This window comes from Pollicipes pollicipes, unplaced genomic scaffold, assembly GCF_011947565.3.
Source record: "Pollicipes pollicipes isolate AB1234 unplaced genomic scaffold, Ppol_2.1 Scaffold_6686;HRSCAF=7923_pilon_pilon_pilon, whole genome shotgun sequence".
NCBI lineage: Eukaryota > Metazoa > Arthropoda > Thecostraca > Pollicipedomorpha > Pollicipedidae > Pollicipes > Pollicipes pollicipes.
This window is the reverse complement of record NW_023596921.1, coordinates 3099247-3123164: the sequence shown is the minus strand read 5'-3', so window position 1 is coordinate 3123164 and position 23918 is coordinate 3099247. Positions and strand designations below refer to the sequence as shown.

The 23918-nt window shown below is 48.7% G+C and overlaps 1 protein-coding gene across 1 annotated transcript in view; it reads right to left on the bottom strand.

The window, feature by feature from the left end:
• Window positions 1-7704: 7704 nt before the first annotated feature.
• The window catches only part of LOC119107305 (transforming growth factor-beta-induced protein ig-h3), an 18900-nt gene continuing 2686 nt past the window's right edge, over window positions 7705-23918 (bottom strand). The window contains exons 2-16 of the mRNA XM_037230729.1: window positions 22380-22478; window positions 21649-21765; window positions 20971-21064; window positions 20436-20612; window positions 19225-19356; window positions 15963-16131; window positions 15547-15655; window positions 15103-15203; window positions 14650-14787; window positions 14096-14211; window positions 13671-13861; window positions 13298-13463; window positions 11773-11895; window positions 11258-11414; window positions 7705-7850 (exon numbers count right to left, since the gene is read on the bottom strand). Coding sequence (XP_037086624.1) covers window positions 7705-7850; window positions 11258-11414; window positions 11773-11895; window positions 13298-13463; window positions 13671-13861; window positions 14096-14211; window positions 14650-14787; window positions 15103-15203; window positions 15547-15655; window positions 15963-16131; window positions 19225-19356; window positions 20436-20612; window positions 20971-21064; window positions 21649-21765; window positions 22380-22478 — 2035 coding nt within the window. The remainder of the gene's footprint in view (window positions 7851-11257; window positions 11415-11772; window positions 11896-13297; window positions 13464-13670; window positions 13862-14095; window positions 14212-14649; window positions 14788-15102; window positions 15204-15546; window positions 15656-15962; window positions 16132-19224; window positions 19357-20435; window positions 20613-20970; window positions 21065-21648; window positions 21766-22379; window positions 22479-23918) is intronic.

The window sequence follows — 23918 nt, the reverse complement described above, 5'->3', positions numbered from 1 at the left end:
AAAAGCTACATCGCAAAAAGACCATGCCGGAGTGAAAAAATCAATTAAGAAAGATGGAACTTATGAGCTCGCGACTGACGCTTCACCAAACAAAGACATCTATCTCAAACGGGCATGGACGTAATATCAGAAACCTGACAAAGCCATTGCGCTTTTTAACATCTTAGGCCATTAAGGGAAACAGAATGCATTAACACGCGCTAACATTGAATAAGCAAATTACGTTGACCTAAGGTCAGGTATGATGGTCAGACCAAGGTCAAAACCAACCTGATTTTTTACTCTAGGGCTTGCTGTATGGGATAGTTTCTGGTGCTCATTTCGAATTTATTGACAGCAGGAACCGCATTATACATCTTTATTTGACTTCTTAGAGGTCAGAACAGGCCATTGACTTAAGATGACCCGGGGCGAACGTTTTGTTTTAGGAACATACTGCATAGTGTAATCTTTGTCGCTTATTCAAATGCAAAACGCAGAGCAGCCTTGTATCATTTTGGGCACCATGACCTGCAAAGGGTCAAACAAGGTCAGTGACCTCAAATGGGCTTGTGAACTCTTCCTTAGAGACAGTTGCCTAGGTTCTGGGGACGCTTTGGAGACCAACCTGGAATTTCACCTTGTTTGACCTTATTCAACCTGAAGGTCATGACCTAGGAAGCTGAAACCTGAACCTAAGTGAGTTCACGTATAGGTCAAGACACCCTGTAAATTTGGTGTCTCTAGCTTTTTTAGTGCCCGATCTCAGAGAAGGTGTTTCAAATTGATCCCCCCCCCCCCCCCCACCTGAGCGAAGGGCATCTAGCCGGCCAACCGGTAGCGTGTTAAAGCATAGCAATTTCATTACAGTATTACACACATTATTAACACATCACTGACAAATTATTGACACCAAGAAATTGATGCTTCACTTTTCAGTTCCCTTCCACAGCACTTTTAAAACAAAACAAAGCAAAGGAATTCAATAACAAAATAACAACAGAAAATTCAACAAGCATAAAACACTCAAACAAAAAAACCTTGGACTCATACACATCAGCCCATCACCAAGTCAAACACCGTAGACATACTCCTGGCTTATGTTAAGATGGGGTTAGGGAAAACAAACATTTTGTCACTGTTTCTTACAAAATACCAATGCTTATTTCCATGAAAGTAACCTATGCCTAATCTAAAGAGGCCTTACATCATCTCATCCTGTACAACCTGTTTGTATCACAGCAGCAGTTGTGAGTTACTGATTCTTGCACAATTAATATTGCCACTTGCCATGCACTTGACCAACTTAACCTAACTTAGAGTAGCCCATATGATGAACATCAACTCAACTGACCTATCCGTTGACAGCAGCACTTGTGATAAAAACATGATATTTAAGGCTAGTTTTTGGCTGGTTTCAACTTGCATTTTTATTCAGTTTATTTGTGTATGCTTGTTGACATCAGACAAAGCTGACAACACACAAATCAAAACACTTGGTCCACAGGTGGCTTCTTCCTGCTCCCCCAAAAACAAAAATTCAGTACGTTTTGCATGGTCTGCTGGCTGACAGAGTCATCCGACTCACTCTCCAAACATAAATATCAATCATGCCCACCAACCTTCGAGATTAAAATGCAAAACAAGTTAGAGGTGTGCATGATAAACATCTCCAGAGGGCAGAATTTCCCCATCAAACACTTCTGTATTAGTTGCGTCAGGTCTGTCCCAAAGCCCTGAATGGCAGCATTTATTCTAATGCTAATGGCTTGCCAGGTAGCCTGGTGAGTCAGACACTCAAAAGGCTTGGATTTATCATTATTGAGCATCGCCATGAACCAACAAAACGGTTTACCGAAGGTTAAGAGGGTAAAAATGGCGGTTAATATACGTTCCGTGCTTCAAACAGTCTCCTTCATTCCCTGCGAATTGTTCACGCTTTGGTGCATATCAAACATGTTTGGGCAGGTGGCAAAATAATCCAATTTATGTATAGGATACGTACAAGTTTGCAGTTTGAGCATCCTGCAGAGAAATTGTTCAAAATTTTAAGCAACAGATGGCACCTCTAAAGACAATCGAAAAGGAAGGAAGAATAAAGTGGTATGACACTGGTACGATGCCAAGAAAAACAAAAATAGCTAAATAGATATAAAGACTGGTACTTTTGTAGCAAAATTTTGTTATCAGCTGATTTGACTTAAAACCTGTCAAAATAAGTGCTCAAATGGTGATTTTCATCTTGTAAGTTGAATTTATAAGACATTTCTTGAACTTTTCACTCATGCATTTCGGGAGTGATGCAATTTGGTGGTCAAGTTTCCTCGGGAAAAAAGAAATACGTGGAATGAAACTATCTACCAGGCCTTGCTGGCATTTGCACCAGGCTCTGCTTTCATGGTGTGGTGGTGAGACCAAAAAAATAGGGATGCGTGAAAACCTTGCATTTGGCGCACAGCTGCAGATTGTGATGCATTTTGTAAACAAACCAAATTAATGCGTGCAAGCGGCTGTGGTCGCTGGGGTTCTTGGGCTTGGAGGTACCTGGCGCCCTCGCTCTGTGCATACATAGGCATGTTTCAGATGTAGGTGAGGCAGGACATAGCCATTGGTGTCCAGGTTCTGCGGAGCCTCGTTCATGCTTGGTGGTTTCAAGTGAGCTCGGTTTTGGATGACATCTGAAAACCTCAGAAAGGGAAATAGGGGTTTGGCATGTGCGATTAGACAATGTCAGGCAGGAGTGAAAAATTCACATAAAATAGGAGGAAAGAGAGTGAAAAATTCCTCCTCATAGAGTGTTGCTTTACACCCAAAGCCGGCAATTCTAGGACAGTGGTTCAAAAACAGCCAATTATGTTTATTGCTTGCATTCTAGCCTTAGGACTCATTCTTAGGGGGTCCTAAAACACATTTTGATGATGCCAACCACCCCAGTAACATCTTTTCTTACCTTGTCAGATCTAAAGCTGTTTTTCAAACACTGCTGCTGTTTGCCCCAAGTTTGTAAAATTGATGAATAAAATTGATGAAATTGATAAATTTTTGGTCAATTGTGTTTCTTTCAATTTTGCACCTTGTTTACAAGGTATCTGCTTGTGAATACGAGAGTTTTAAAACACAAAGATTGCCAGCTGTCACTTGACAGCTTTCAAGCACTTTTGTCAGGAATGTGTTAATATTTGTCAAATCTTCCCTTGATTTAATGCTACTTGATCTAAAGTTCTTTCAAGCATTTGAACAAAATCCACAAATTTTGACCTGGGCACCAACCAAGTCTTGCCTTTAGACAGGATAGGCCAATTCCTTTTCAAAGCAGAAGATAGGCATTAAAAGGATCAGATGAAGATTACCATTTATCACAGACCTAGGCACAGCAACATGCAATCAGCTGTTTATTTTAAATCAATTTATTTTCAATACAAATATATATATATATATATATATATATATATATATATATATATATATATATATATATATATATATATATATCCAATCAGCATCCCATTTATAACAAAAGGTATGAATGCAAACTATGTGCAACATTTCATGAATTACCTAAATGCCAAGTAAAAACAGGTGATGGAAAATCTGTCCAGCCTGCTGATGTTGACAGAGAGAGGGGGGGGGGGGGGAGGGGCCGGTGACACCATGGGTTTTCAACTTGGGGTAGGATTTTCAATGGGGCCCCCTACACAAAATGGGGCTGCCTCAGAGATACTGATGCCATCTAATGCGCTGAACGGGCCCTTTGAATAGGGGGTGCCTCCTAAGCCAGAAAGGGTTTCCTAGCTTATAACACAGCCTCCCGAGCCAAAAAGGGCCTCTATAACACATCACTGCGTTTCCTGATCTAAAGCATGGGCTGCAATATTCATAAATGCATCCTCATGCATCAGAAAATGAGCATGTTAGTGTAGTGAGAGTTCTTCTGAGCCTGATTTATGTCTCTGTAGCTCAGCCATAGGGCCTTCTTGATCTAAATTTTTGCAAACCTATACCTAATCTCTGGCCGCGCACGCCTATTTAGAGGCAGAAATTATTTAATTTTATCTGTGACTTAATTTGATATGCCATCAAATAGGTGCATACCTTCAATCCTCGTCGCTAGCGCACCGCATTTGCCACGCCTCAAGGCGCCCGGGATTCAAAATGATCGCGCGGCCGCGCATCGGCGTAAAGATGGTCGCAAACGCAAGGCGAGTGCGCACGCGCAAACGTGACGTCATAAATCTAACTCGATATACGCAGGTGTGCATTTGTGTGTAAATCGACTCGGATCTGACGTGATTGAGGGCCGTTTTCACTAAATCGACTCATGAGTCTCACTCACACGCTCCCTACGGCGAAACGACAACGTTTCGACCTGTGCTCACACTGCAAGCGTTAGCGAGTACAGACCAACAGTAAGTTTTGAGTTTTGTCAATTTGGGATAATCTGTTGTAATATGGTGTTGTCTGTCACATGTAATTTCATTTTCGCAGTTTTGTCACCGATTGGTTCCCAAAAGTGTCACTTTTCGTCACCGATTATATCCGGTAAATCAGAAGCTATTGGCATGGAGAAGTAACCGAGGTGGATGGTATTGTAATCAACGCAAATGATATTAACGCAGGCGAGCGCGGGGAAATTAACCCTACTCAATGTTTTTTTTCCAGAATAACTTCTGAACGGCGCGAAACAGCTGATCCAATTTTTTAACACCTGTGTTTGGTTGAGTATCCCATATTTTGGTGTGCAAAATCTTATTTACCTTGAAAGCTTTCTGATCTATGTCAGGTTAAAGTTAGGCCATGCCTATCAGCGAAGGCAACACCCAGGGAATGATTCTATCTGACGCAAAAACGAAATGTTAGACGAGGCCATAAATCTTTGAGGATGTTTTTGAGACAATTAGACAATTGAGTATAAGATCATGACTACGTCGATCGACCTTGTGTCAGATATGAATGTCAGAGCGAGGTCAAAACCCAATTGCTCTTTTATCTTAAAATAAACATGCCTCATAGGGTAGTTTGTGACGTTAATTTCGATTCTTTTTTAACACAAAGATATAAACAAGCATTTTATTTGAACTTAATGAAAACCAGAAGATGTCACAGACCAAAAATTGCTGGACCAAGCTTTTGTTTCGACAAACATACCACCTGGCGTAGTCGTGGACACTTAATCTAATTCATGTAACATAACAAAATCTTGTGTTTTTGGTTATTTTGACCTTCTGAAGGTCAAACAAGAGCAGTGAGCTGAACTGAACATCGGTGACCTTTGGCATAAAGGAGGTAGTTAGATTTAAGGGGTGACATGAGGAGGTCTTCGGGCACTTTGGACATCAATATGGAGTCTGACCTTGTTTGACCTTGTGTGACCCGATGTTTACAGCCTAGGGAGCTCAAAATATGATGCAAGTTAGTTGACATACATGCCGGAATCTTGTGTTTCTAGCTCGCTTGGCTTTTTAGATCCAGGTGAGGGCGTTCTAATTAAACCCCTTCCCCAGTGCGTTGCAATCAAACGGCCAGACGGGCTCGGGTTAATCAGAGGAAACATAAGATGCTCCGAAAGAACTCATGAAAATGATTTGTAGCTAAATTGTTCAACTCTTCAAACTGTTAATAAGCCTTTCAATCTGTTAATCGACTTTTCAATCTGTTAAAAAAACGCTCAAGCTGCTCAAAACTGTTCAAAACCCGTTCAACTGTTCAAAATTATCCAAAAACTGTTCTCGCCTGGCCAGGTGCTCAATGACGCACCGCTTTTTTTCTTGGTGTGTACCTGTATCGGATGAAATTCAGCCAGTTGAATTACAACATTGCACGATTTAGTTTGCCATACTATCGACTGTGACGGGACAAGCGTCAGCATGGGAACGCGCATTGACATAGCCACACCAAAGATTCTTATGCGTACATCTCAAAGTCAATTGAAAGTGGAAAGTATTGTTTTGGTCTGGACGTTACTGGCGCAAACGAACAGAAAAGCCGCCAATTTCTTTGTAGCGCCTGTTGGTAAAATTACGTCAGGCAAAAGTACTCTTTGACTAGACTCATTTGAATGTTTATCAGGGTCGTAAAAAGCATGTGTTTTAACATTCGATACATGCCATTTATTCCGCGCTGTATACTTGTTCATCTGAATAAAATCAGGACATGACGCTGAGCTTACTTAAAAACGGGCTAGGCCTGCTGAAAAATATTTCTAAGAACAATCCGCAATAGGACGATAATAACACACCATGACTTTTTGTCGTGGTGTGTTATTCCATAGCATTGCGGACGAAGATGATTTGGCAAAAGGCTTCGCAGTTTCAGTTATTTAAGAGTTGTTCAGGATGGTCGGGAACTGTTCTTTTTCGAATGAGTGTTGCACCTGCATTCATATACAGATGGCCATTTAAAGAATAATGGGCTTGCTCTCCTGTCGATCTCTTAATCGAAATCGCTTTTCCATTACGCCAGATGGAGGCTTGCGCTTAATGTGAGGCTCAGTCCGTGTTGAAACTATTTATCTGTGAACCTCCATAGAACAGGTCAGTGAAGAGCGCAAAGGTCAGGCCAGGTCAGCAGAGATGCAGATTTCCTTTTCTGACAGGGTAAGCTCCTCATGCTTGCTTTTTCTTCGGAAGTATCGTATCCAGTGGGCCGGGCTGACCTTCCTTGCACCACCCCAGCCGGTCAGTGAGAAGTCAAATGCACACTGTGGCGACGACGCAGGCGTTGTGTCACTGAAGACGAGCCTGGCATGGCGGGCCTCGATTTTGAAAACTTTTAGCACAATATCATTTAGTCTTCAACTTAATGGCATGATGGCATTACCACCTAGATAACTTGTTTTGTACATAAGTGCACGCCACAACAGGCGCGTGAACGTCCGCAAGCATTAGTAGGCTGCATGGTCGTTCTCAATGCTGTCGTTCCGTAAGACGCTCTGTCGTTCGGCTACCGTAGAGCAACAAATTGACGCTGATTCACCCAGAAACGCGTTAGTGTAAACCGCCCTGTTTATTGCGCAACTATCGTGACATTCCTTGATGCTGCATTTGTAAGGACACTCGTGTGTGGTTAATAAATTAGTAGGTGATTACCATGGTGGATGAAAGTAGCACAGAAAATATTTGCATCTCACTGGTGTTTACTGATAACTTTCCAACACTGCGGCTCAGTCTGCCCACATTGCCATCTCTCCCAGGAAAGGCACGACTAAAAGAGCATTTCACGTGGTGTTAGTCAACTGTCAGCGGTTAGCACAGTCCAGTTCAGATTATACGGAAACAGACTGGACCGTAAGGTGGTTTTGTTATCGTGGTGACCAGCCAGTTGCTGCTTATTTCCTTGCCACTATACAAAAACCATTCTGCCAGTAAAACCGGCAGTCCTGGATTCTTGGTTACATTAATAACGGCAGGACAGCCGCAAAGCCAGACTTGTTCACCAGCCCCCCCCCCCCCCCCCCCTCCCTTTGGCAGTATGCACGCGAAACACTGGGTCTCCATCCGAGACCGATCAAGCGCGGATTGGATCCAGCGCACATAGAGACATGGAGACCGCACACTTCACCCAGCACCTACCCGAGCCCAAGTGCTTCCAATCAGGCCAAATCTTAGCGTTACGTGTCGGAGCCACTCAACGCCGGCGTCGAGGCACCGCCAGCCGCAGCGGCGCGGCTCGCTGGCGGCCTCCGCTCGGTGTCGTGTCTGGCGGCGGCGCGGCGCCGGGGCAGCGCCCCTAGCCGGAAGAGACGGCGCGGCGCGACGATGACGTGTAGCGAGAGCCAGTGCCGGCCGGACGGGGCCCGCTGCGGTACCGGCCGCCACCGCTGCTGTGTGAAGACGACGACGAGCTCGAGCTGTAGGTATGGCTGTAGCTGGAGCCTGCGAATGGACGGACGCGCGAGGTTCTATACGTGCGTTATTTGGGAGCCGTGAGAGCACGCACATCACGACACAGTAACCGACAGTGAACTGTTGAATGAGTTGTCAGCTTGCACTATGACACCGTGTCATAACCTTTGACTTCTGTACCGTTCTCTCATTTTCTTGCAGTAGGTGACGAATGGCACTCCTGTCACCGCTCTTATGCACGTAAGCTTTACCTGAGTCGTTTTCACGGTGCGTTATAAGATGAAAAGCTTTCAAAATGTTTCTTGAAATGTTTCCACGATGTTTTCGTATATACCAGCCAATAAGAGAGAATGGGGTGCGTTGTATCATGTCCAAGTATTATCACGGCGAGTTACTCTAAATCTATGCGACAGGTGCCGATCTTGAGCCACTTGGCTGGCGCTCAGCACCGCCGTCTGTCCATCTTGTAGCGTACTTTCAGGTGCACACGTGCACGCGTCTCGAGGTGAGCGCGAGAAACAAGTTTTTCGTTGTTGCATATCCCTGAAAACTCCAGCAATCAGTGGCAATGTGCGTTTAAGGTCTTACGACATAGTCAAATTAATCTGAATGCCATGCTGAGTGGTTGTAGCACATGTACCGCATATGCCGTAAAACATTCGGCGTCTGCTTGCGAGGGATTTTGGGGTGGCGCAAGCCTTCGTCCAAGACGTCGGCGATGCATGTCCTATCAGCTGTGCAAGTCGGCATTTACAGCACATGAATAGGTCCATAATTGCTACGCAAGCAGCTGAAACCGAGCTGGCGGTAGCCGTAAAATAGACATTGGCTCATTAGAAAGAGGAGAGATTTGTCATGTCCACATCAGGGCGGATTGCAAATAAGCCGAGACGGGTGTGCGCTGTTTGCATATCGGGACACATTCAGCAGCTGGCTTCCTATGCAGCCTTCTCTTTGAAAACCGTACAACTTCCTCCACGATGTGATGTAGTTTACCCCATGGTGGGGTAGGTTGTAGCATTTGAAAGGGGTTCATTGAGAAGTCATTTACCAAAAAAGTTGAGGAGCTACTCCCCAAAATGCTACCGCTACATATGTACCTGAAGGTTGTAACAGTCTGAGATGTGAACATCTCAGTCATATTCCCAGTAATTATGGTATGGGGGAGCTTAGAGTAAGCCCTGATATAATTATCCCAACTTTGCCCTACTAACCACTTTCACAAACACCTAAAACGATGAAGACCGTTTTCAAAAGTTTTATGAATGCTTTAAATAAATTTTGGCATATATTAGACAGTTTGAAAAAACACAGTGGTTTGCACGCAACTTCAAAATATTCAATAGCCAAAACACGTTTATCAAACTGAGAAAACGTTTTGGATAAGACACGAGCCTGCTTATAGACATTTACGTCTCCATTACACGGCTAGTTCAGACTAGCACAAGTTCATCTACTGCTCAGTATAGTATCACGCTTGGCAACGGCATGGATCGGCTGAGGCCGGCCATTACAATTATTATTTACGTCGGTGTCGTATGGAGCAACAAAACGAGGCAAGATGGTTTTCAGAATCATTCTAAGGGAGTCTTCTAACTTCCTATGAGGGGGGGGGAGGCTTTGAACTAAAATAACGATCTTCAAGACCTTTTGATGTGGTTCACAGCCCCGCCCTTGCCACGACTTAAATCAGCTCTAGTCTCTGAGCTAAATGTTCGCGAATTTTGAGAACTATTTTCGGGAGAGCGTGTCAAGGTCACCTTGACATTCATTACGTCATATGAACTTTATTCCAATCCTGCCATTCCATAAGCCCTGCTGCGATCAGGTCCGGACAAATGTGATGGTCGAGTCTTGCGTTCTTGAGCACGATTCCGTCTACATCTTGCGTTCGTGAGCACGATTTCCAGATATAGCGGCCGGTAACTGACTTTCAATCAAAGTTGTGCCAGGTACAATGATGTAATCAAGCAATGACGTATCGAGAAGCATATTTACTAAACGGAGAAACCGTGTTGTCTGGAACAGTTTTTATTGTATTTTCAAACGCATACCAATAGCTATAAGGGAGCTTGTTTCACCATATCTGATGCTTGCTCCGATATCTTCAAATGTGAAACATTTTTTTTAAATTCAAGCACTCATCAGGGACTATATTTTAGTAGGTAAGCTTCGTAAGTAACGCATACTCATTCATAGGAATGCAGCCAGGGTGTGAGGGTGCGTTTTGTCGCGGCTGTGTCAGATATGTCACCGATTTTTTTGGAAAATTTCGAAAGGTTCGGTAGTTATAGATTTGGCATTATAAGTGCTTGTCCAAGCACTATCATGCTTATGACCAACAAACCGTGGCATGAGCACAAATACCCGTCTTTTCAAATATGTTTTTAAACCTCTGAAAGACATTCACAGCCAAAGAACGATCATAATAGCAGCGCCGTTAATAAACGTACGTTGAAATTTCTTTAAGTAGCTTTGAAAAGCTTCACACCATAACTCCTTGTGAAAACGGCTTCTTAACACTTCGACAAGAAAGCGTTTGCTCTCATGTCATTGCATTGGTATTCAATAGCCAAGCACGTATATCTAACTGACGCATAAGCCCGATCTCAGGCTAATGCCGAAGGGACTCGGTGTCGGAGCAGCAGCTGTGCATTATTGTACGGCTAAAATACGAATATACGCAGCTCAAGTTTATCTTTCAACTTCCCTAACACTACGACTTACCACTGCCAGAGGCGCGGGAAACGCGTTCAAATTCCGGGGACTCGAAAATGCCAAAACGGGCCCTCTCAGATTAGATAGTAAGCCTATACAAGTGCGAATTGACGCTTTAAATATATCTTAGATCTACAATTCCCTGCATGGACACTCCACGGTCAATAATGGCCGCCTACAGCTTAAAATGGGCCTCCAAAAGCCGAAGTGGGCCCTCCAAGTAAACAATGGGCATTCTGCAGGCCAAAATGAGCGCTTTGTAGGCTTAGAATTGCCCTGTTTTGGTCAAAATGAATCCGAAGTAGGCCAGAATCAGCCTTCGGCAAGCCAAAATAGACTTTTCGGGCTTAACGTACCAGAATGGCCACACCACAGGCCCTCCTAGTTAGATGAGGGATCGCCATCCCATTTTTCAAGATGGGGGTGGGGCGAGCTGCCCTCACTGCTTCCATTTATCGCATCCTTGATCACTGCCCTCCACCGCCTTGCAACAACGACGCTGGATGCGTCACACATGGGCACACAAACTAAGGGATCCTTCTCACCTTCTGGTGTACCAGGTACCACCCCACTCACGGTGTCTGACGTACCCGGCGCCACCTCACACATGTATGGCATACCCACCTCAACCACACTCACTTCCTCCGGCATACCTAGTATGAGCCCGCTCACCGTGTCTGCTGGCTCATCGCGTGCAGGCGATACTTCGCTCAACTCACCGCTTCCGTTGTACTCTGTACGGCTGCTGTGGAAGGACGTGCTGCCGGCGAAGGTGGCCTGGTGCGCCAACTCGGTTGGCACCAGCACCTTGTCGATCAGGTGCAGCACGCCGTTGGTGTTCATGATGTCGCGCTTCAGCACGCGCGCCTCCCCCACCTGCCGGTGAGCCGTGCTGAATAATTGATAATGGCGCGGTTAGCGACGCCGGTAACTATGACGTTCATCAGTCTCTCTTCGCTACATTCGTGAGGACAACGAGGTCGGGGAAGGGTCACTGCGGTGAAAGTTAAGCGCGGACTTCCCCCCCCCCCCCCCCCATCTAGAGTGCAACATTCTGATAACAAAGACACTTGGCGAGGAGGGGTACGGACACTCTCTTAACAACCGACAGGTGACTTTCCCGGTGCTTGTGTGCCCGAAGCGGCGCGATGACGTGGCCACCCCTGGCCGATGTGCGCAAGATCACGCCGACCCGAGGCGGCGGCAGCGGCTGCGCGCCGGCCGACCAACGCACCATCAGCTCGTCGCCTTCGTAGTGCAGGTCGACCGAGCCGTGCTGGGTGGCCACCTGGTAGCTTAGGTCGTGCTGGAACGAGCCTGAGCTCAACAGGCGGGCGGAGACGTGATTCTTGACTGTCTGCGAACGGCACAGCACTCGGTCAGCGTCGCAGTCTGGGTGGCACCACGAGTCCCGGTCACTACGGGGCCCAAGTCCCGGTGTGAATAGTCGACGCTAGAGCCGCGTCAGGCATGGCCGTGCGACAGCCCAGCCTCTTTGTCTGGGATCGTGGTGTAAAGCTCCTTTACATTCGGGACCGACAAGAGCGGCAGCAGAAGGCAAGACAGACGCACAAACATGTGGGATAAAACCATGTTGCTTTGAGGTTTGTGTCGATCCCCCCCCCCCGCCCGCCAGTGGTTCTAAAATATTATTTGGGATCCATGGGTGATGTGCATAATAAGTGCAGCTAAGATTCTACCTTGCATCTCTCTCCTCAATCGATTTCCACGGAGTAACACATCTGTCCGCTGCCGGTTCCTCTACGTTAGTGGTGCGTGCGCCTACAGACCACAACCGGAAAAATGGCGCCATCTATCACGGCCATGTGGCGCCCCTAGCAGAGGGTCGCAATGTCGAAACTGCGGCGCCTGACTCAGGCCAACTTGGCTTCGGTCCGCCACACTCGCGTGGCATTGCCATCATTGGTGTCTGGGCATATGTGTCCTCGTCATTTCCGCGGGTCATGGCGGGAGTTCTGCTGCTGTCGCGCTACCGCACTGCTGAAACCAATCTACTGTCGCGCTACCGCACTGCTGAAACCAACCTACTGTCGCGCTACCGCACTGCTGAAACCAATCTACTGTCGCGCTACCGCACTGATGAAACTCATCTGCTGTCGCGCTAGCGTACTGATGAAACCAATCGAAACCCTGGGGTGAGCTAAAGAGGAGGCTGGACAGGAGACAAAAGCGAAACCAGACTCAGCCAAGGCAGATACCGCTACATTAGCTCTGAGCTGGTGTTGAAGAGCGTGACTGCTGTTGGTGCCATTTTTGGAAACACTTTACCAGTGGTGAGGGGAGAGAAAAAGGCGGTTGTTTCAAACGCGTCCACAAGCACCCGAAATGCAGCCTTGGACGCGGGTGAGGGCTTTACAGCCACGGAACATGAATACCGATATAGGATTTACCTAGGTTTTCTGCCACCCCCGAAAGAGGCATACCTTTCTGGTTGATTACATCCAGCCCACAGTAAACATTTTTGTTAAGGAAAGTTGAAGCGCTTCGTCATTTATGTAACATCACTATGCACCGGCGGTTTTGAAAACAAAAATAAGTCGTGACCTTTGCGATTCCCACAGCCTGCCCGTGCGGGCGTAGAAATGCAAGAGAAGCATGGGCTTCGCAGCCTCTATTCTATGTCTAGTCGGTATGAGGCGACATGTAAAGACGCATTGACTTCGAGACGTTGGCAACAGCGAGCTGCAGAGCCATCGAGCGACCGAGCACCGCACCCAACACGGTCCGGTGTGCCTCGCCTTGGTGAGGAGCTCGATGTCAGACATCAGCGCGTCCACCCCTGCCTGTCCCAGCGCCTGGAAGGCGTCGTCAGTGGGCGCGAAGATGGTGAAGACGCCGTCGTTCCGCAGGTCCAAACTATGTGGGTCCGCGGCCATCACCCTCTCCATCGCCGACAGTAGGATGCTGGCGGCGGAGACGGTGGTCACCCAGTCTGCCTCGCAATGAGGCTTTGAGCCCGGAATGTTTTGAAACGATTCAGCGGACACCGGCAGAGACAGCATGTCGAATGCCTAGCAACACTACCCAAAAACTATCCAGAGTGGGTTTTCGATCATCCACTGGTGACGTAGGTGTTCCTGTTCAAGTACAGCAGGGTGGAACAGGCCCTACCTGAAGCGACCGTCGCGACGCAGGACGTCAGCGGCGCTCCTGTTCGAGGGAAGCAGGACGCGGTTGATAATGTGCATCACGCCGTTCTGGCCCTCGATGTCGGCCTGCTGGATGATGGCGTCCTCTACGGCCAGGGCGCTGCGGTGCACGTGTAGCCGCAGTGGATTCTCCTCATCCAGCGACATCACCACCTGGGGCGGAGACGGCAGCGTCACGGGAAATGAAGAAGGGGAGGGAGAAGAGTGAGACGAAGTGGTGGGTAAAGCGTAGGGAGAGACACAGTGAGGGAGTAGGCAGAACGGAGGAAGGACGAACATAACTAAAAGAGGGAGCAGAAGGGAAGCTAGACGGAAAGGAAGAACTCGCACGGACGGCGGTGACCAACGGCCATCCAGTGCGAGCTGCAACCTTGTCAGCCCGAGCACCTGATTGTCGGAGATGTCCTTGCTGAAGATGCGACCCTGAGTGCCGTGGAAGAGCAGGAGATCACGCGCCGCCTCCGTGTCGGACCTGGCCGCTTCCATCAGGCCCTCGGGTACAGCTGCATGGCCACACAGTCAACGTGCGAGGTCATCTAGTGGCACAAGGGGTACAAGTGCTCCCCGCCCCGTCTCACCGGCGCGCAATCTTTTCTGAGAACAAGTCTTGCTTTCCTGCAACAATGGATACGCCAACACGCTGGCAATGAAAGGCACCCTACAAGAAATATCTTCTGGCCAACGCAATGATTTATGTTTCCAACGTTCACATTACGCGAAGATATCTTCCCCTCCAGCAATGCCATCGCATGACACCGTTCTGCACTCAACGCCATCCCCCATACGGTAGTCCAGATATCGGACTACAGACCTCACCAAAATAAACTGTCCCGGCGGGCAGCAGTCCACCGGTACCTCATTTTTGCATAACAAATACGGGATAACATCTCCATTGTCAGTACCCTGCACGACAGTCGGCAGCGGCACCACAATTGACTCACTGAGGAAGGCGTTCTCATCGGGTACGAATATCGTGTAATCCCCGAAGTCGCCGAACGCCTCCTCCAAACCAGCTACGCGTACCAGGTTGAGGAACGTCAACAGCTGGTGCTTCTCCGCCAGCTCCAGGAAGTTCATGGCTGAAGGCAGGCACGCGAAATCACCAACAGGTTAGCCTGCTGCATCTGGTAGATAACAAGGATGGGTTTTCCTGTGCCTTTTGAATGTGACTGCCATACAAAACTCTATGGAAGTATCATGCCTGCCATACCCATCTAGTTTTTACATGAGCCTGAAGATGCATTAGTATTTGTTTTGTTTGTCGATTCTTGTAGTTAATCCGGCTATACAACAGACCAGTGCAGGCGCTGAACGCCCTGGTACCTCGGTTGTGTTATGGTGTGCTGGGTACATATGATGACACACGGTACCTCTCTCGCCAAAGTAAAACTGACCTCTGTCGGGTATAAGCAGGTCGTCCAACATGTGGATGACTCCGTTCTGGCCCGCGATCTCATCCTGTGTGATCTTGGAGCGGTCCACAAACACCGAGTCCCTATAATCGACGAGGCATTACATAGTGGATCACCATCATAGATCACATGCCTCTGCAGAGAACACCTGGAAGATAACTCGTGCGGATGATGCTAGGATCAATGGCATACTTCTTACGGACAAACATCACTGCTCCGGGAGTAAACGAAATAGTACTATGCCTGCTGTGGCGACGGTTTCAGTGCAAATCACATGGTTTTCTCTTCAGTTAAGAAGCCAGGGAATGGCCTCTAACTGTGCAACTTGTTCATTCGCCACGGGACTGCGTACGCAGATTCGTTACAGCAGAGTCAAGGCGTGTAACGGAGGGCCTGCCGTACATAGAGATCGTCTTCGTGACAGACCTGTTGCAGTTGAACTCCAGCTTGCTACCGGACTCGGACCTCATCTTGTGGTTTCCAATGACCGCCGACTTGCACACGGGATGAGGTATGATGTGGTTCTTGAGGAGAGCTAAGAACACACACGTCATGAGATGGCTCGCAATGCGGGATATCGATCCTTCATATCACGGTATCTTCTTGCTCATCAATAAGCGATTACCTGACGAAGCGAGTGACTGCCGTGAAATTCACGTCTGGATGACACACGGCGTGCTACTGGGCATTTCCCGCGGGTTAAAGCTGCACTCATTATGATATCTGACGTTTGGCGAGAAAAAAAGCGTTTTCAATTTTCAAAAATAAACGAATAAACCTCGTGGAGCTGCAGAAGACATGCAGATGATTACAAAATGAATTGACCAAAGCCGTTAACTTACCATCCCGTGCCACCTTATCGTTCAAGATTTTCTCGCGGCGTCTCTCGGGGAGCTTCTGGAACGCCTCGTCAGACGGCGCTAGTATCGTCAACGCACCGGGCATACGGCGTAACTCCTGGATATAGCCTGAGGCCTCCAGCGCCTCCGCCAGCACGCTGAATCGGCCGTCCTGTTCGCACAAGCCAGATGGCGTCTTCGTCAGCGTTGTTTGAGGGCTTTAACGTCGTGTCTTTTCCATGCGTTGCATTAGCTAGGAACATTATTCACATAGATAAGGCAGTAGCATTAGCCTTATTCCTCAGAGAAAAGCCAGGAAAATGGAGATATAGCTGGGTTGATATTTCGGCAATATGCATTTATCGAAACAATAGCAGAAGTCAATTTAAAATTGTCTGCCACTGACCTCGATTTTTCAGTTTTTTTTTTAAGCAAGCCACCGTTTTTACAAGACATCAACATTCAAGGGATTAAGCAAGGAGCGACTGCCAGCCATTACCAAGATACGCTGCCTATCTACGAATTAGAATGCACGAACATACCTGTACATGCAAACGAATTGAAGCAAATAGGCATCACGCATCACGGATCATTCAAACATGCAGGCAAGTTGAAGCAAACAGGCATCACGCGTCGCTCATCAACTATACATACAAACAATTTCAATTGACCAGGCATCGCACATCACGCCTCAGGCATCATTTGTACATGTAAACGATTTTAAGCTAGCACACATCACACATAAAGGCACATATCATGTTTGCATAATCGGCCATGATGAGCCCTATATGTTAACACGCACCCGGATGGTCGGCTAGATTCCCTTCGCTCGGGTGGGGGGTCAATTTGACCCCCCTGAGATCTCGGGAACTAAGAAAGCTAGAGACACTAAATTTGCAGGGTGTGTTAACCTGTACGTGGACTCACGCAGATCAATGTTTCAGGTTTCTAGGTTATGACCTTTGGGTCAAAAAAGGTCAAACAATGTCAAGTTCCAGGTTGGTCTCCAAAATGCTCCCAGACCGTAGATAACCATTTCTAAGCAAAAGGTCACATTCTCATTTAAAGTCAGTGACCTTGTTTGACCTTCTGAAGGTCAAAGTGACCAAAATCATACAGCATTACTTTGAGTTTTGCATTTGAGTAAGCGACAAAGATTAAGCTAGGCAGTATGTTCCTAAAACAAAATGTTGACCTAGGTCACTTTAGGTCAATGACCTATTCTGACCTCCAAGAAGCCCATGGAAGATGTATAATGCGGTTCCAGCCATCAATTAACTCGAAATGAGCAACAGAAACTATCCCATACGGCAAGCCCTAGAGTAATAAAACAGGTTGGTTTTGACCTTGGTGTGACCGTTATACCTGACTTAAGTTCAATGTAAATTGCTCATTCAACTGCTTTGTTGCCTAAGAAAACATCCCAGATACGCATGGCTTCGTCTAGCACTCCGTTGTTGGGCCAGATTTAACGATTCCCTAGAAATTGTCTTCGCTGAAACCATGACCTGACTTTGACCTGCCTTAGGTCAGCGACTTTACAAGGTACATCTAAATTTTTAAGCCAAACGATCCGCTACTCAATTGTCTACAGCTATGCAAAATTTTGCCCGGCTACATCGCGCCGTTCGGAAACCATTCTGTAAAAACCTTTGGGGGTCAATTTGACCCGCCACCCGAGCGTGTGTCAAGATTTGGTCGCCGACTTTTTATGAGAATAGATTCACTTATTCTCTTGTCTGGGTGGTCCTGTGCTCTGTAGCTGACTTTGGGCTCTAAAAGGGCTATAGGTTCCATACTTCTCTCGATTTCAGCCTGAGCGTGTTTTGCCAAAAAGCGGTCACCGAAAGGGGTGTTCCCTGTTTTGTTTTTAGCGTCTCGCACATGTTCATTACACCTCAAACGAATAAGGCCCATGGACTCTCCGACGTAGACTACGTCCCTCCCAAGTTTTCACATACATTACCCGGGCAGGAAAATAAGTGAATCTGTTCTTATAAAAGTCGGCGACCAAATCTTAACGTACAGGGCTAATCATGACCGATTATGCGAACGTGATTTGTGCCTTTGTTTGTGGTGTGTGCTAGCTTAAAATTGTTAACATGCATAAGTCATGCCTGATGCGTGATATACGATGCCTGTTCAGTTGAAATCGTTTGCATGTATAGTTGATGTGCGATGTGTGATGTCTGTTTACTTCAATTCACTAGCATGTTTGAATGAGGCATGACGCGTGATGTTTATTTGCTTGAATTCGTTTGCATGTACACGTATGTTCGCACATTCTAATTCTTAGGTAAGCACTGTATCTTGGTAATGGCTGGCAATCGCGCTTGTTTAATCCCCTGAATGTTCGTGTCTTGTAAAAACTGTGGCTTTCCGTTTTTAAAAAACCTGAAAAATCAAGTAGGTCATCAACAGGTAATTTTAAATTGACCTCTGCTATTGTTTCGATAAAGGCATGTTGCCGAAATATCAACCCAATTATATCTCTATTCTCCTGGTTTTTCTCCGAGGAATAAGGCTAATATTGCTCTCTTATGGTGTCTTTTCCCAGCGCTTAATGTCAAGCAATGAGCAGCAGCTATCTCCAGAACAACAACGAGGTGCCTCGCCCCAGTCAACCAGGTGATCCCTTCGGTTACCTGTTCAACCTCTGCCTTGCCAACCCGCGTCACCAGATCGAACATTGCCTCCTCCGCCGCGCCCACCCGCCCGAGCTACTAAATCGACCCCTGAGCTGCTTCATTCGAGCCACCAGATCTTCATGTGATGAGCCCCACTTGAGTCACCCCATCGAGATGCCTCGCCTGGGCCACCAGATCTCCCTGCTCTTCGCTCGACCTGATCACGAGATTCGCCACCGTCTCAATCACCTGAGTCAGCTATATGAGACGCCTCGCCTGTGCCATCAATCTCCCTGCTGTCCTCGCCACCTGATCACGAGACCGGCCACCGTCTCACTCATCCGAGCCACCTGACTGGCTTATCAGATGCCTCACCTGGACCATCAGTCTCCCTGCTCTCCGCGCCGCCTGAGCACGAGATCAGTCACCGTCTCACTCACCTATACCACCAGATCTCCCTGCTGTCCGCGCCGCCTGAGCACGAGATCAGTCACCGTCTCACTCACCTGTACCACCAAATCTCCCTGCTCTCCGCGCCGCCTGAGCACGAGATCAGTCACCGTCTCACTCACCTGCACCACCAGAACTCCCTGCTCTTCGCGCCGCCCGAGCACGAGATCAGTCACCGTCTCACTCACCTGTACCACCAGATCGATCACTGAGCGGCTGCTGAGAAAGCTGGGGTCTAGCACGGCGTCGATGAGGTGAACCACGCCGTTGGTGGCCTTCTGGTCCTTCCTCACCAGCAGGTTACAGTTGACCGTCGTCATCTGGGGGAGGTGTTTGACACCCTTCGATCAACTGTAAAACCATGAGATCGACGACAGGATGAAGACAACTGACCTAAAGGGCTTATTCTGCTTAATGTTTAAGAAAAGACGCACTTGTTCTGAGGGATTGCCTGCATGAAAGTGTTGCGGTTGAACGCGTTTGTTGGAGACGAGTGCGGTGCGAGAGTTGGTCTGACGCCAGCTCGTCCGTGCGAGAGTTGGTCTGACGCCAGCTCGTGCGTGCGAGAGTTGGTCTGACGCCAGCTCGTCCGTGCGAGAGTTGGCCTGACGCCAGCTCGTCCGTGCGAGAGTTGGTCCGACGCCAGCTCGTGCTTGCGAGAGTTGGTCTGACGCCAGCTCGTCCGTGCGAGAGTTGGTCCGACGCCAGCTCGTGCTTGCGAGAGTTGGCCTGACGCCAGCTCGCCCGTGCGAGAGTTGGTCTGACATCAGCTCGTCCTGGCGAGAGTTAGTCTGACGCCAGCTCGTCCGTGCGAGAGTTGGTCTGACATCAGCTCGTCCGTGCGAGAATTGGTCTGACATCAGCTCGTCTGGATCAGAGATTCGCGCTCGTCCCGATCCACGACGGTCAGGCATGGCTTTGAGGTAACATAGCGGAAACGGTACAGCAACACAGGGACCGTCATAGGTAAGCAAGATAAGTAGTTTACGGTAGTAGGACTGACATTAGAACTGAAGTCGTCGTGCAGGTGCGCTGGTGTAAAGGTACACAGGTGTACTAGCGTAAAGGTGTTCAGATGTGCAGGTGTACAGATGTAGGTGAGTCGTACTCCACACATCTGGGAACAGTCACACTCAAGACCACCTGAGAACACGGCACGGCCAATCAAGTAGAAAGTCACGGTCCTTCCTCGCTCGCCGCAACATGAGTCTGTCAACGAGGCCAGCGGGGATGCGCAACAAACTGTGTGCTGCAAGGCTGAGAAGACATTTTCGATAAACGGCGCACTTGCAATCCAGTACCTCATCCATTTCATCCACGCTGAGAGTCAGTACAAGCGGCCTCTGGCGAATCCCCGCTCTACTCCTCACCTATGAAGTGGACGCCGCAGCGCTCTGACCTGGTTGGAGTATTTGTTGAGCCTCAGCTTGGCGCCCGCGCTCTTCGTCTCCACCAGCTGGTCGGCTCCCATGTCCTTGGTGGTCAGCTTGCCGTCCAGCAAGTGGTACAACAGCACCGGGCTGCGGGGATCGCCGGCGCTGGCTTCCAGCGTTCCCCTCAGGCTGCTTGACATGCGCTGACGGCAACGGACAGACGGCAAGCAGGTAAGCTGGACGCCTGGAAGGGGCTTACGCCGTAAGCTTTAGAGAATGAAGGAATGGTGCACTGAGCGGAAACGGATGGCAGAGAGCTGCCCAAGGTGCCAAGGATTACCAGACTCAAAATAGGGATGTGGTAAAGCCTCCATCTTCACTTCGAAGCACTTCGGACGAAGTGCAGCACGCTCGAACTGAGCGCGAACCAGAGCTTTCAGGCTACTCCGGCGACTACGTCACAGCCCCTGGCGGATCGGTTTTATCAGTCATAGCAGACTATAAAAACATCGGACAGTCAAGATGCAGCGCGCATTCTCACGGTTGACCCCGGCGTCTGACCTGGAATGCGGCGTCCGTGGGCAGGAACAGGGTGAAGGCGCCATCCCTGCTCAGTTCCGGCGCGAGGCCAGCCGCGGTGACGGCTGCCACAAACCTAGCACCCAGATGTTACCAGTGCAGACATACAGACATACAGACATACAGACATACAGACATACAGACATACAGTGGCAAACGGTGCAGTCACTCAGGGACACGCGATGCAGCGCAACGACACGCTCCGCAGATATTGAACGAGCTGCACTCCTTCCAGCGAGATTCTCCCAACACGCGGACGACGGCACACCCTCGGAGGCAAGGCACACATCTAGCGACGATCAGTGATGCGTCATCAGGAGCCGTCTAGTGAGGACGACCAAGATGGCGATTAAGTTTTGCTTTACTGACTGGAATATGTCATAATCTGAATATATAGTTATTCTCTGGCTGGCAAGAAGAGCCGTGCGAAGTTTCTGATGCAAGGATGAATCGGCCCCGCGAATTTTCTGGCCATGAGCCCAATTGGCCAGGTCAACATGCCGCGCCCGATGAGCCCAATTGGCCAGGCACGCCACGACATAGGGTCAGCGAGGCGCGCATGGCTCGTGGAACGAACTGAATCACTCCGGCAACTGTGCCACCACACTCCGACTGCCATTCCGACAGGTCTGCCCTCGAGCGGGAGTCGATCTGACTCACCGACGGGCCCCAAGGTCCTCGGCTGTCTGCAGGATGTTCTTCAGCGGCTTCACGGATGTGCAGTTCTGGTCCTCCCCTAACTGTTGGTACCCTTCGCAGCACTCATAACGGATTATTCTGCAAGACATTGGCAATGTTATGAGATGTCTCAGTCACACATGAAAACGGGCACCGGCATAATCGACTGATATTGATGGTAGATATTAATGCCTCGTCCTAACCCTTTCGTAAAACTATGGATATATATGCATATATATATATATATATATATATATATATATATATATGTGCGTGTGTGTGTGTGTGTTTATATATATCTTGACATTTAAAATAAACGTTATAATTGTTGAAAAATAACCATCACTGTGGATGACTAAAAGTCACACCAGGATCAAGCAAGCTGCTGCGCTTGGTTTTGTCACTTTTGCACCTTATCATATGCTGCGGACAGCGAAATACACGCTATCGCCCACCTTTATCTTTTTAAGAGCAGGTTTGAGCAATGCCAGCGTCCAAGCAATGTGTGTACAATGAAGTAATAAAAAAACAAACGTTCAACAAGCAAACAGATCCCTGGGTGTGATCACCCAGCTCGGGCATCACATACCATAACTTGTGAAACAGGTATCCCGGCGAACGGAGCGTTTACCGTGTACCGCAGCAAGACAACTTGACGTGCCACACAAAAAACTGCACTAATTAACTGCCTGCGTCCGCTGCGGGCAACTCACGTTTTCTGTCCACAAATCTCCCTATTTATCCAGTAGCGGCACTCGGTCCAGATCTCAGTGTATGTGCCGGGAACCTCCTCCACCACGCAGGCGTTTGGCCTGTCAGGACGAGGTCAGGGTCATGACGACGACCCGCCGCGCTGAATGACCGTCATGCGGCATGAGCCCGACGGCTCTGGCCGTGGACATGGTGTGGATACGTGGTGTGGACATATGGAATATGAGGAACCACATTCAGGGGCCCCGAGAGCGGCTTGATCACGCAGGCAGCGCGAGAATCCTGGGACAAACGCGAGTTTAAACAAAAGCCGTAGGCATTTGCATCTATACCACAAGCACACGTACAAACACTCACATAATCAGCTACACACTCACTGTTGAACAACGGTAATGCGGCCACTTTTACGACGTGCTTTGCCGTCTTTTCAGCATGGACTAAAAAACTGCTGCCATTTGCAACTAGCTGAACAATTCACACAGGATTGTAACGACGCACAGAGAAACCTGCAAGCAGACAAGAGAATACCAAACGAATCAGGAAAATATGCCGCAACTTTCAAAGCATTGAACTAAAAACGGTACCTCAGCAGGCTCCATCCTCGAATCAGATTGATTGAATTTACGTTGACGACTCAGCAGATGGCTGCGCACTGCTGGTGGCCTCTCCGCTGGGCGTCCGGCTCGGTAGCTACAGGCCGGGCTAGGCTATTGTTGGGCGCTCGCTGTGAGTCGGCCGGCGGACCAGGTCCGTGCGCCGTGAGAAAGTGTGACTCGGCGTTGTTTTTGGACAGGCGCGGGCAAACGTCACCTTGAGCGGCGGCCAATATTTTGACAGCGACAAATGGAGCTTGAAGCGACGCGGCGCGCCTGTCGTCGCCGACGCCCTCCCCCCACCCACCCACCCCCTCTCTTGCCGGTCTCGACCGGTGCTGCGGACCATCGTCGAGAGCGCGGAGGCAGGCGCAGCAGCTACGTGTATCGCGTTAGCGGCGGTCATCATCTCAAAGCCGACAGAACGTTTTGCGAAGCCCCCATAACATTGTGGAGGTTGATGCGAGCGAGCGCCAGCTGCCATCTGCGTTGGACAGATCCCTGTTATAGACCGATGGTGACAGCCACCACGCAAGGAAGCTGACGGCGCTGCCAGACAACAGGGCGGAGGCCTGCAGCGAGGGGCACGACGGGCAGCAGTGCAGCGACTTGATGCGGCGATCGAGATGCACCGGGTGGGACGCTGGTGGGCGTGATAACACGGGCTCTAGGTGTGGTCCGGCGCGGCCTGCAAGTTTATGGGGTTTGGCTGGCGGTGGCGGCCCACTGCAGGCCAAAGCTGTGGCCTGAATAAAGAGCACGCTATAGCAACAGGGGTAGTGCGGTCTGCGATATGCAACCATGCTGGCAGGAGGCAGCATGTCATGGACCAGACCTAGTGAGTGGCTCCATATGTTTATCTCAGCGTTAAAATACAGTAATGAGCACATAAGCTGCAGCTGCAACACCTGCATAAACAAATGCATTATTTCTCCGTACTTTGTCTTT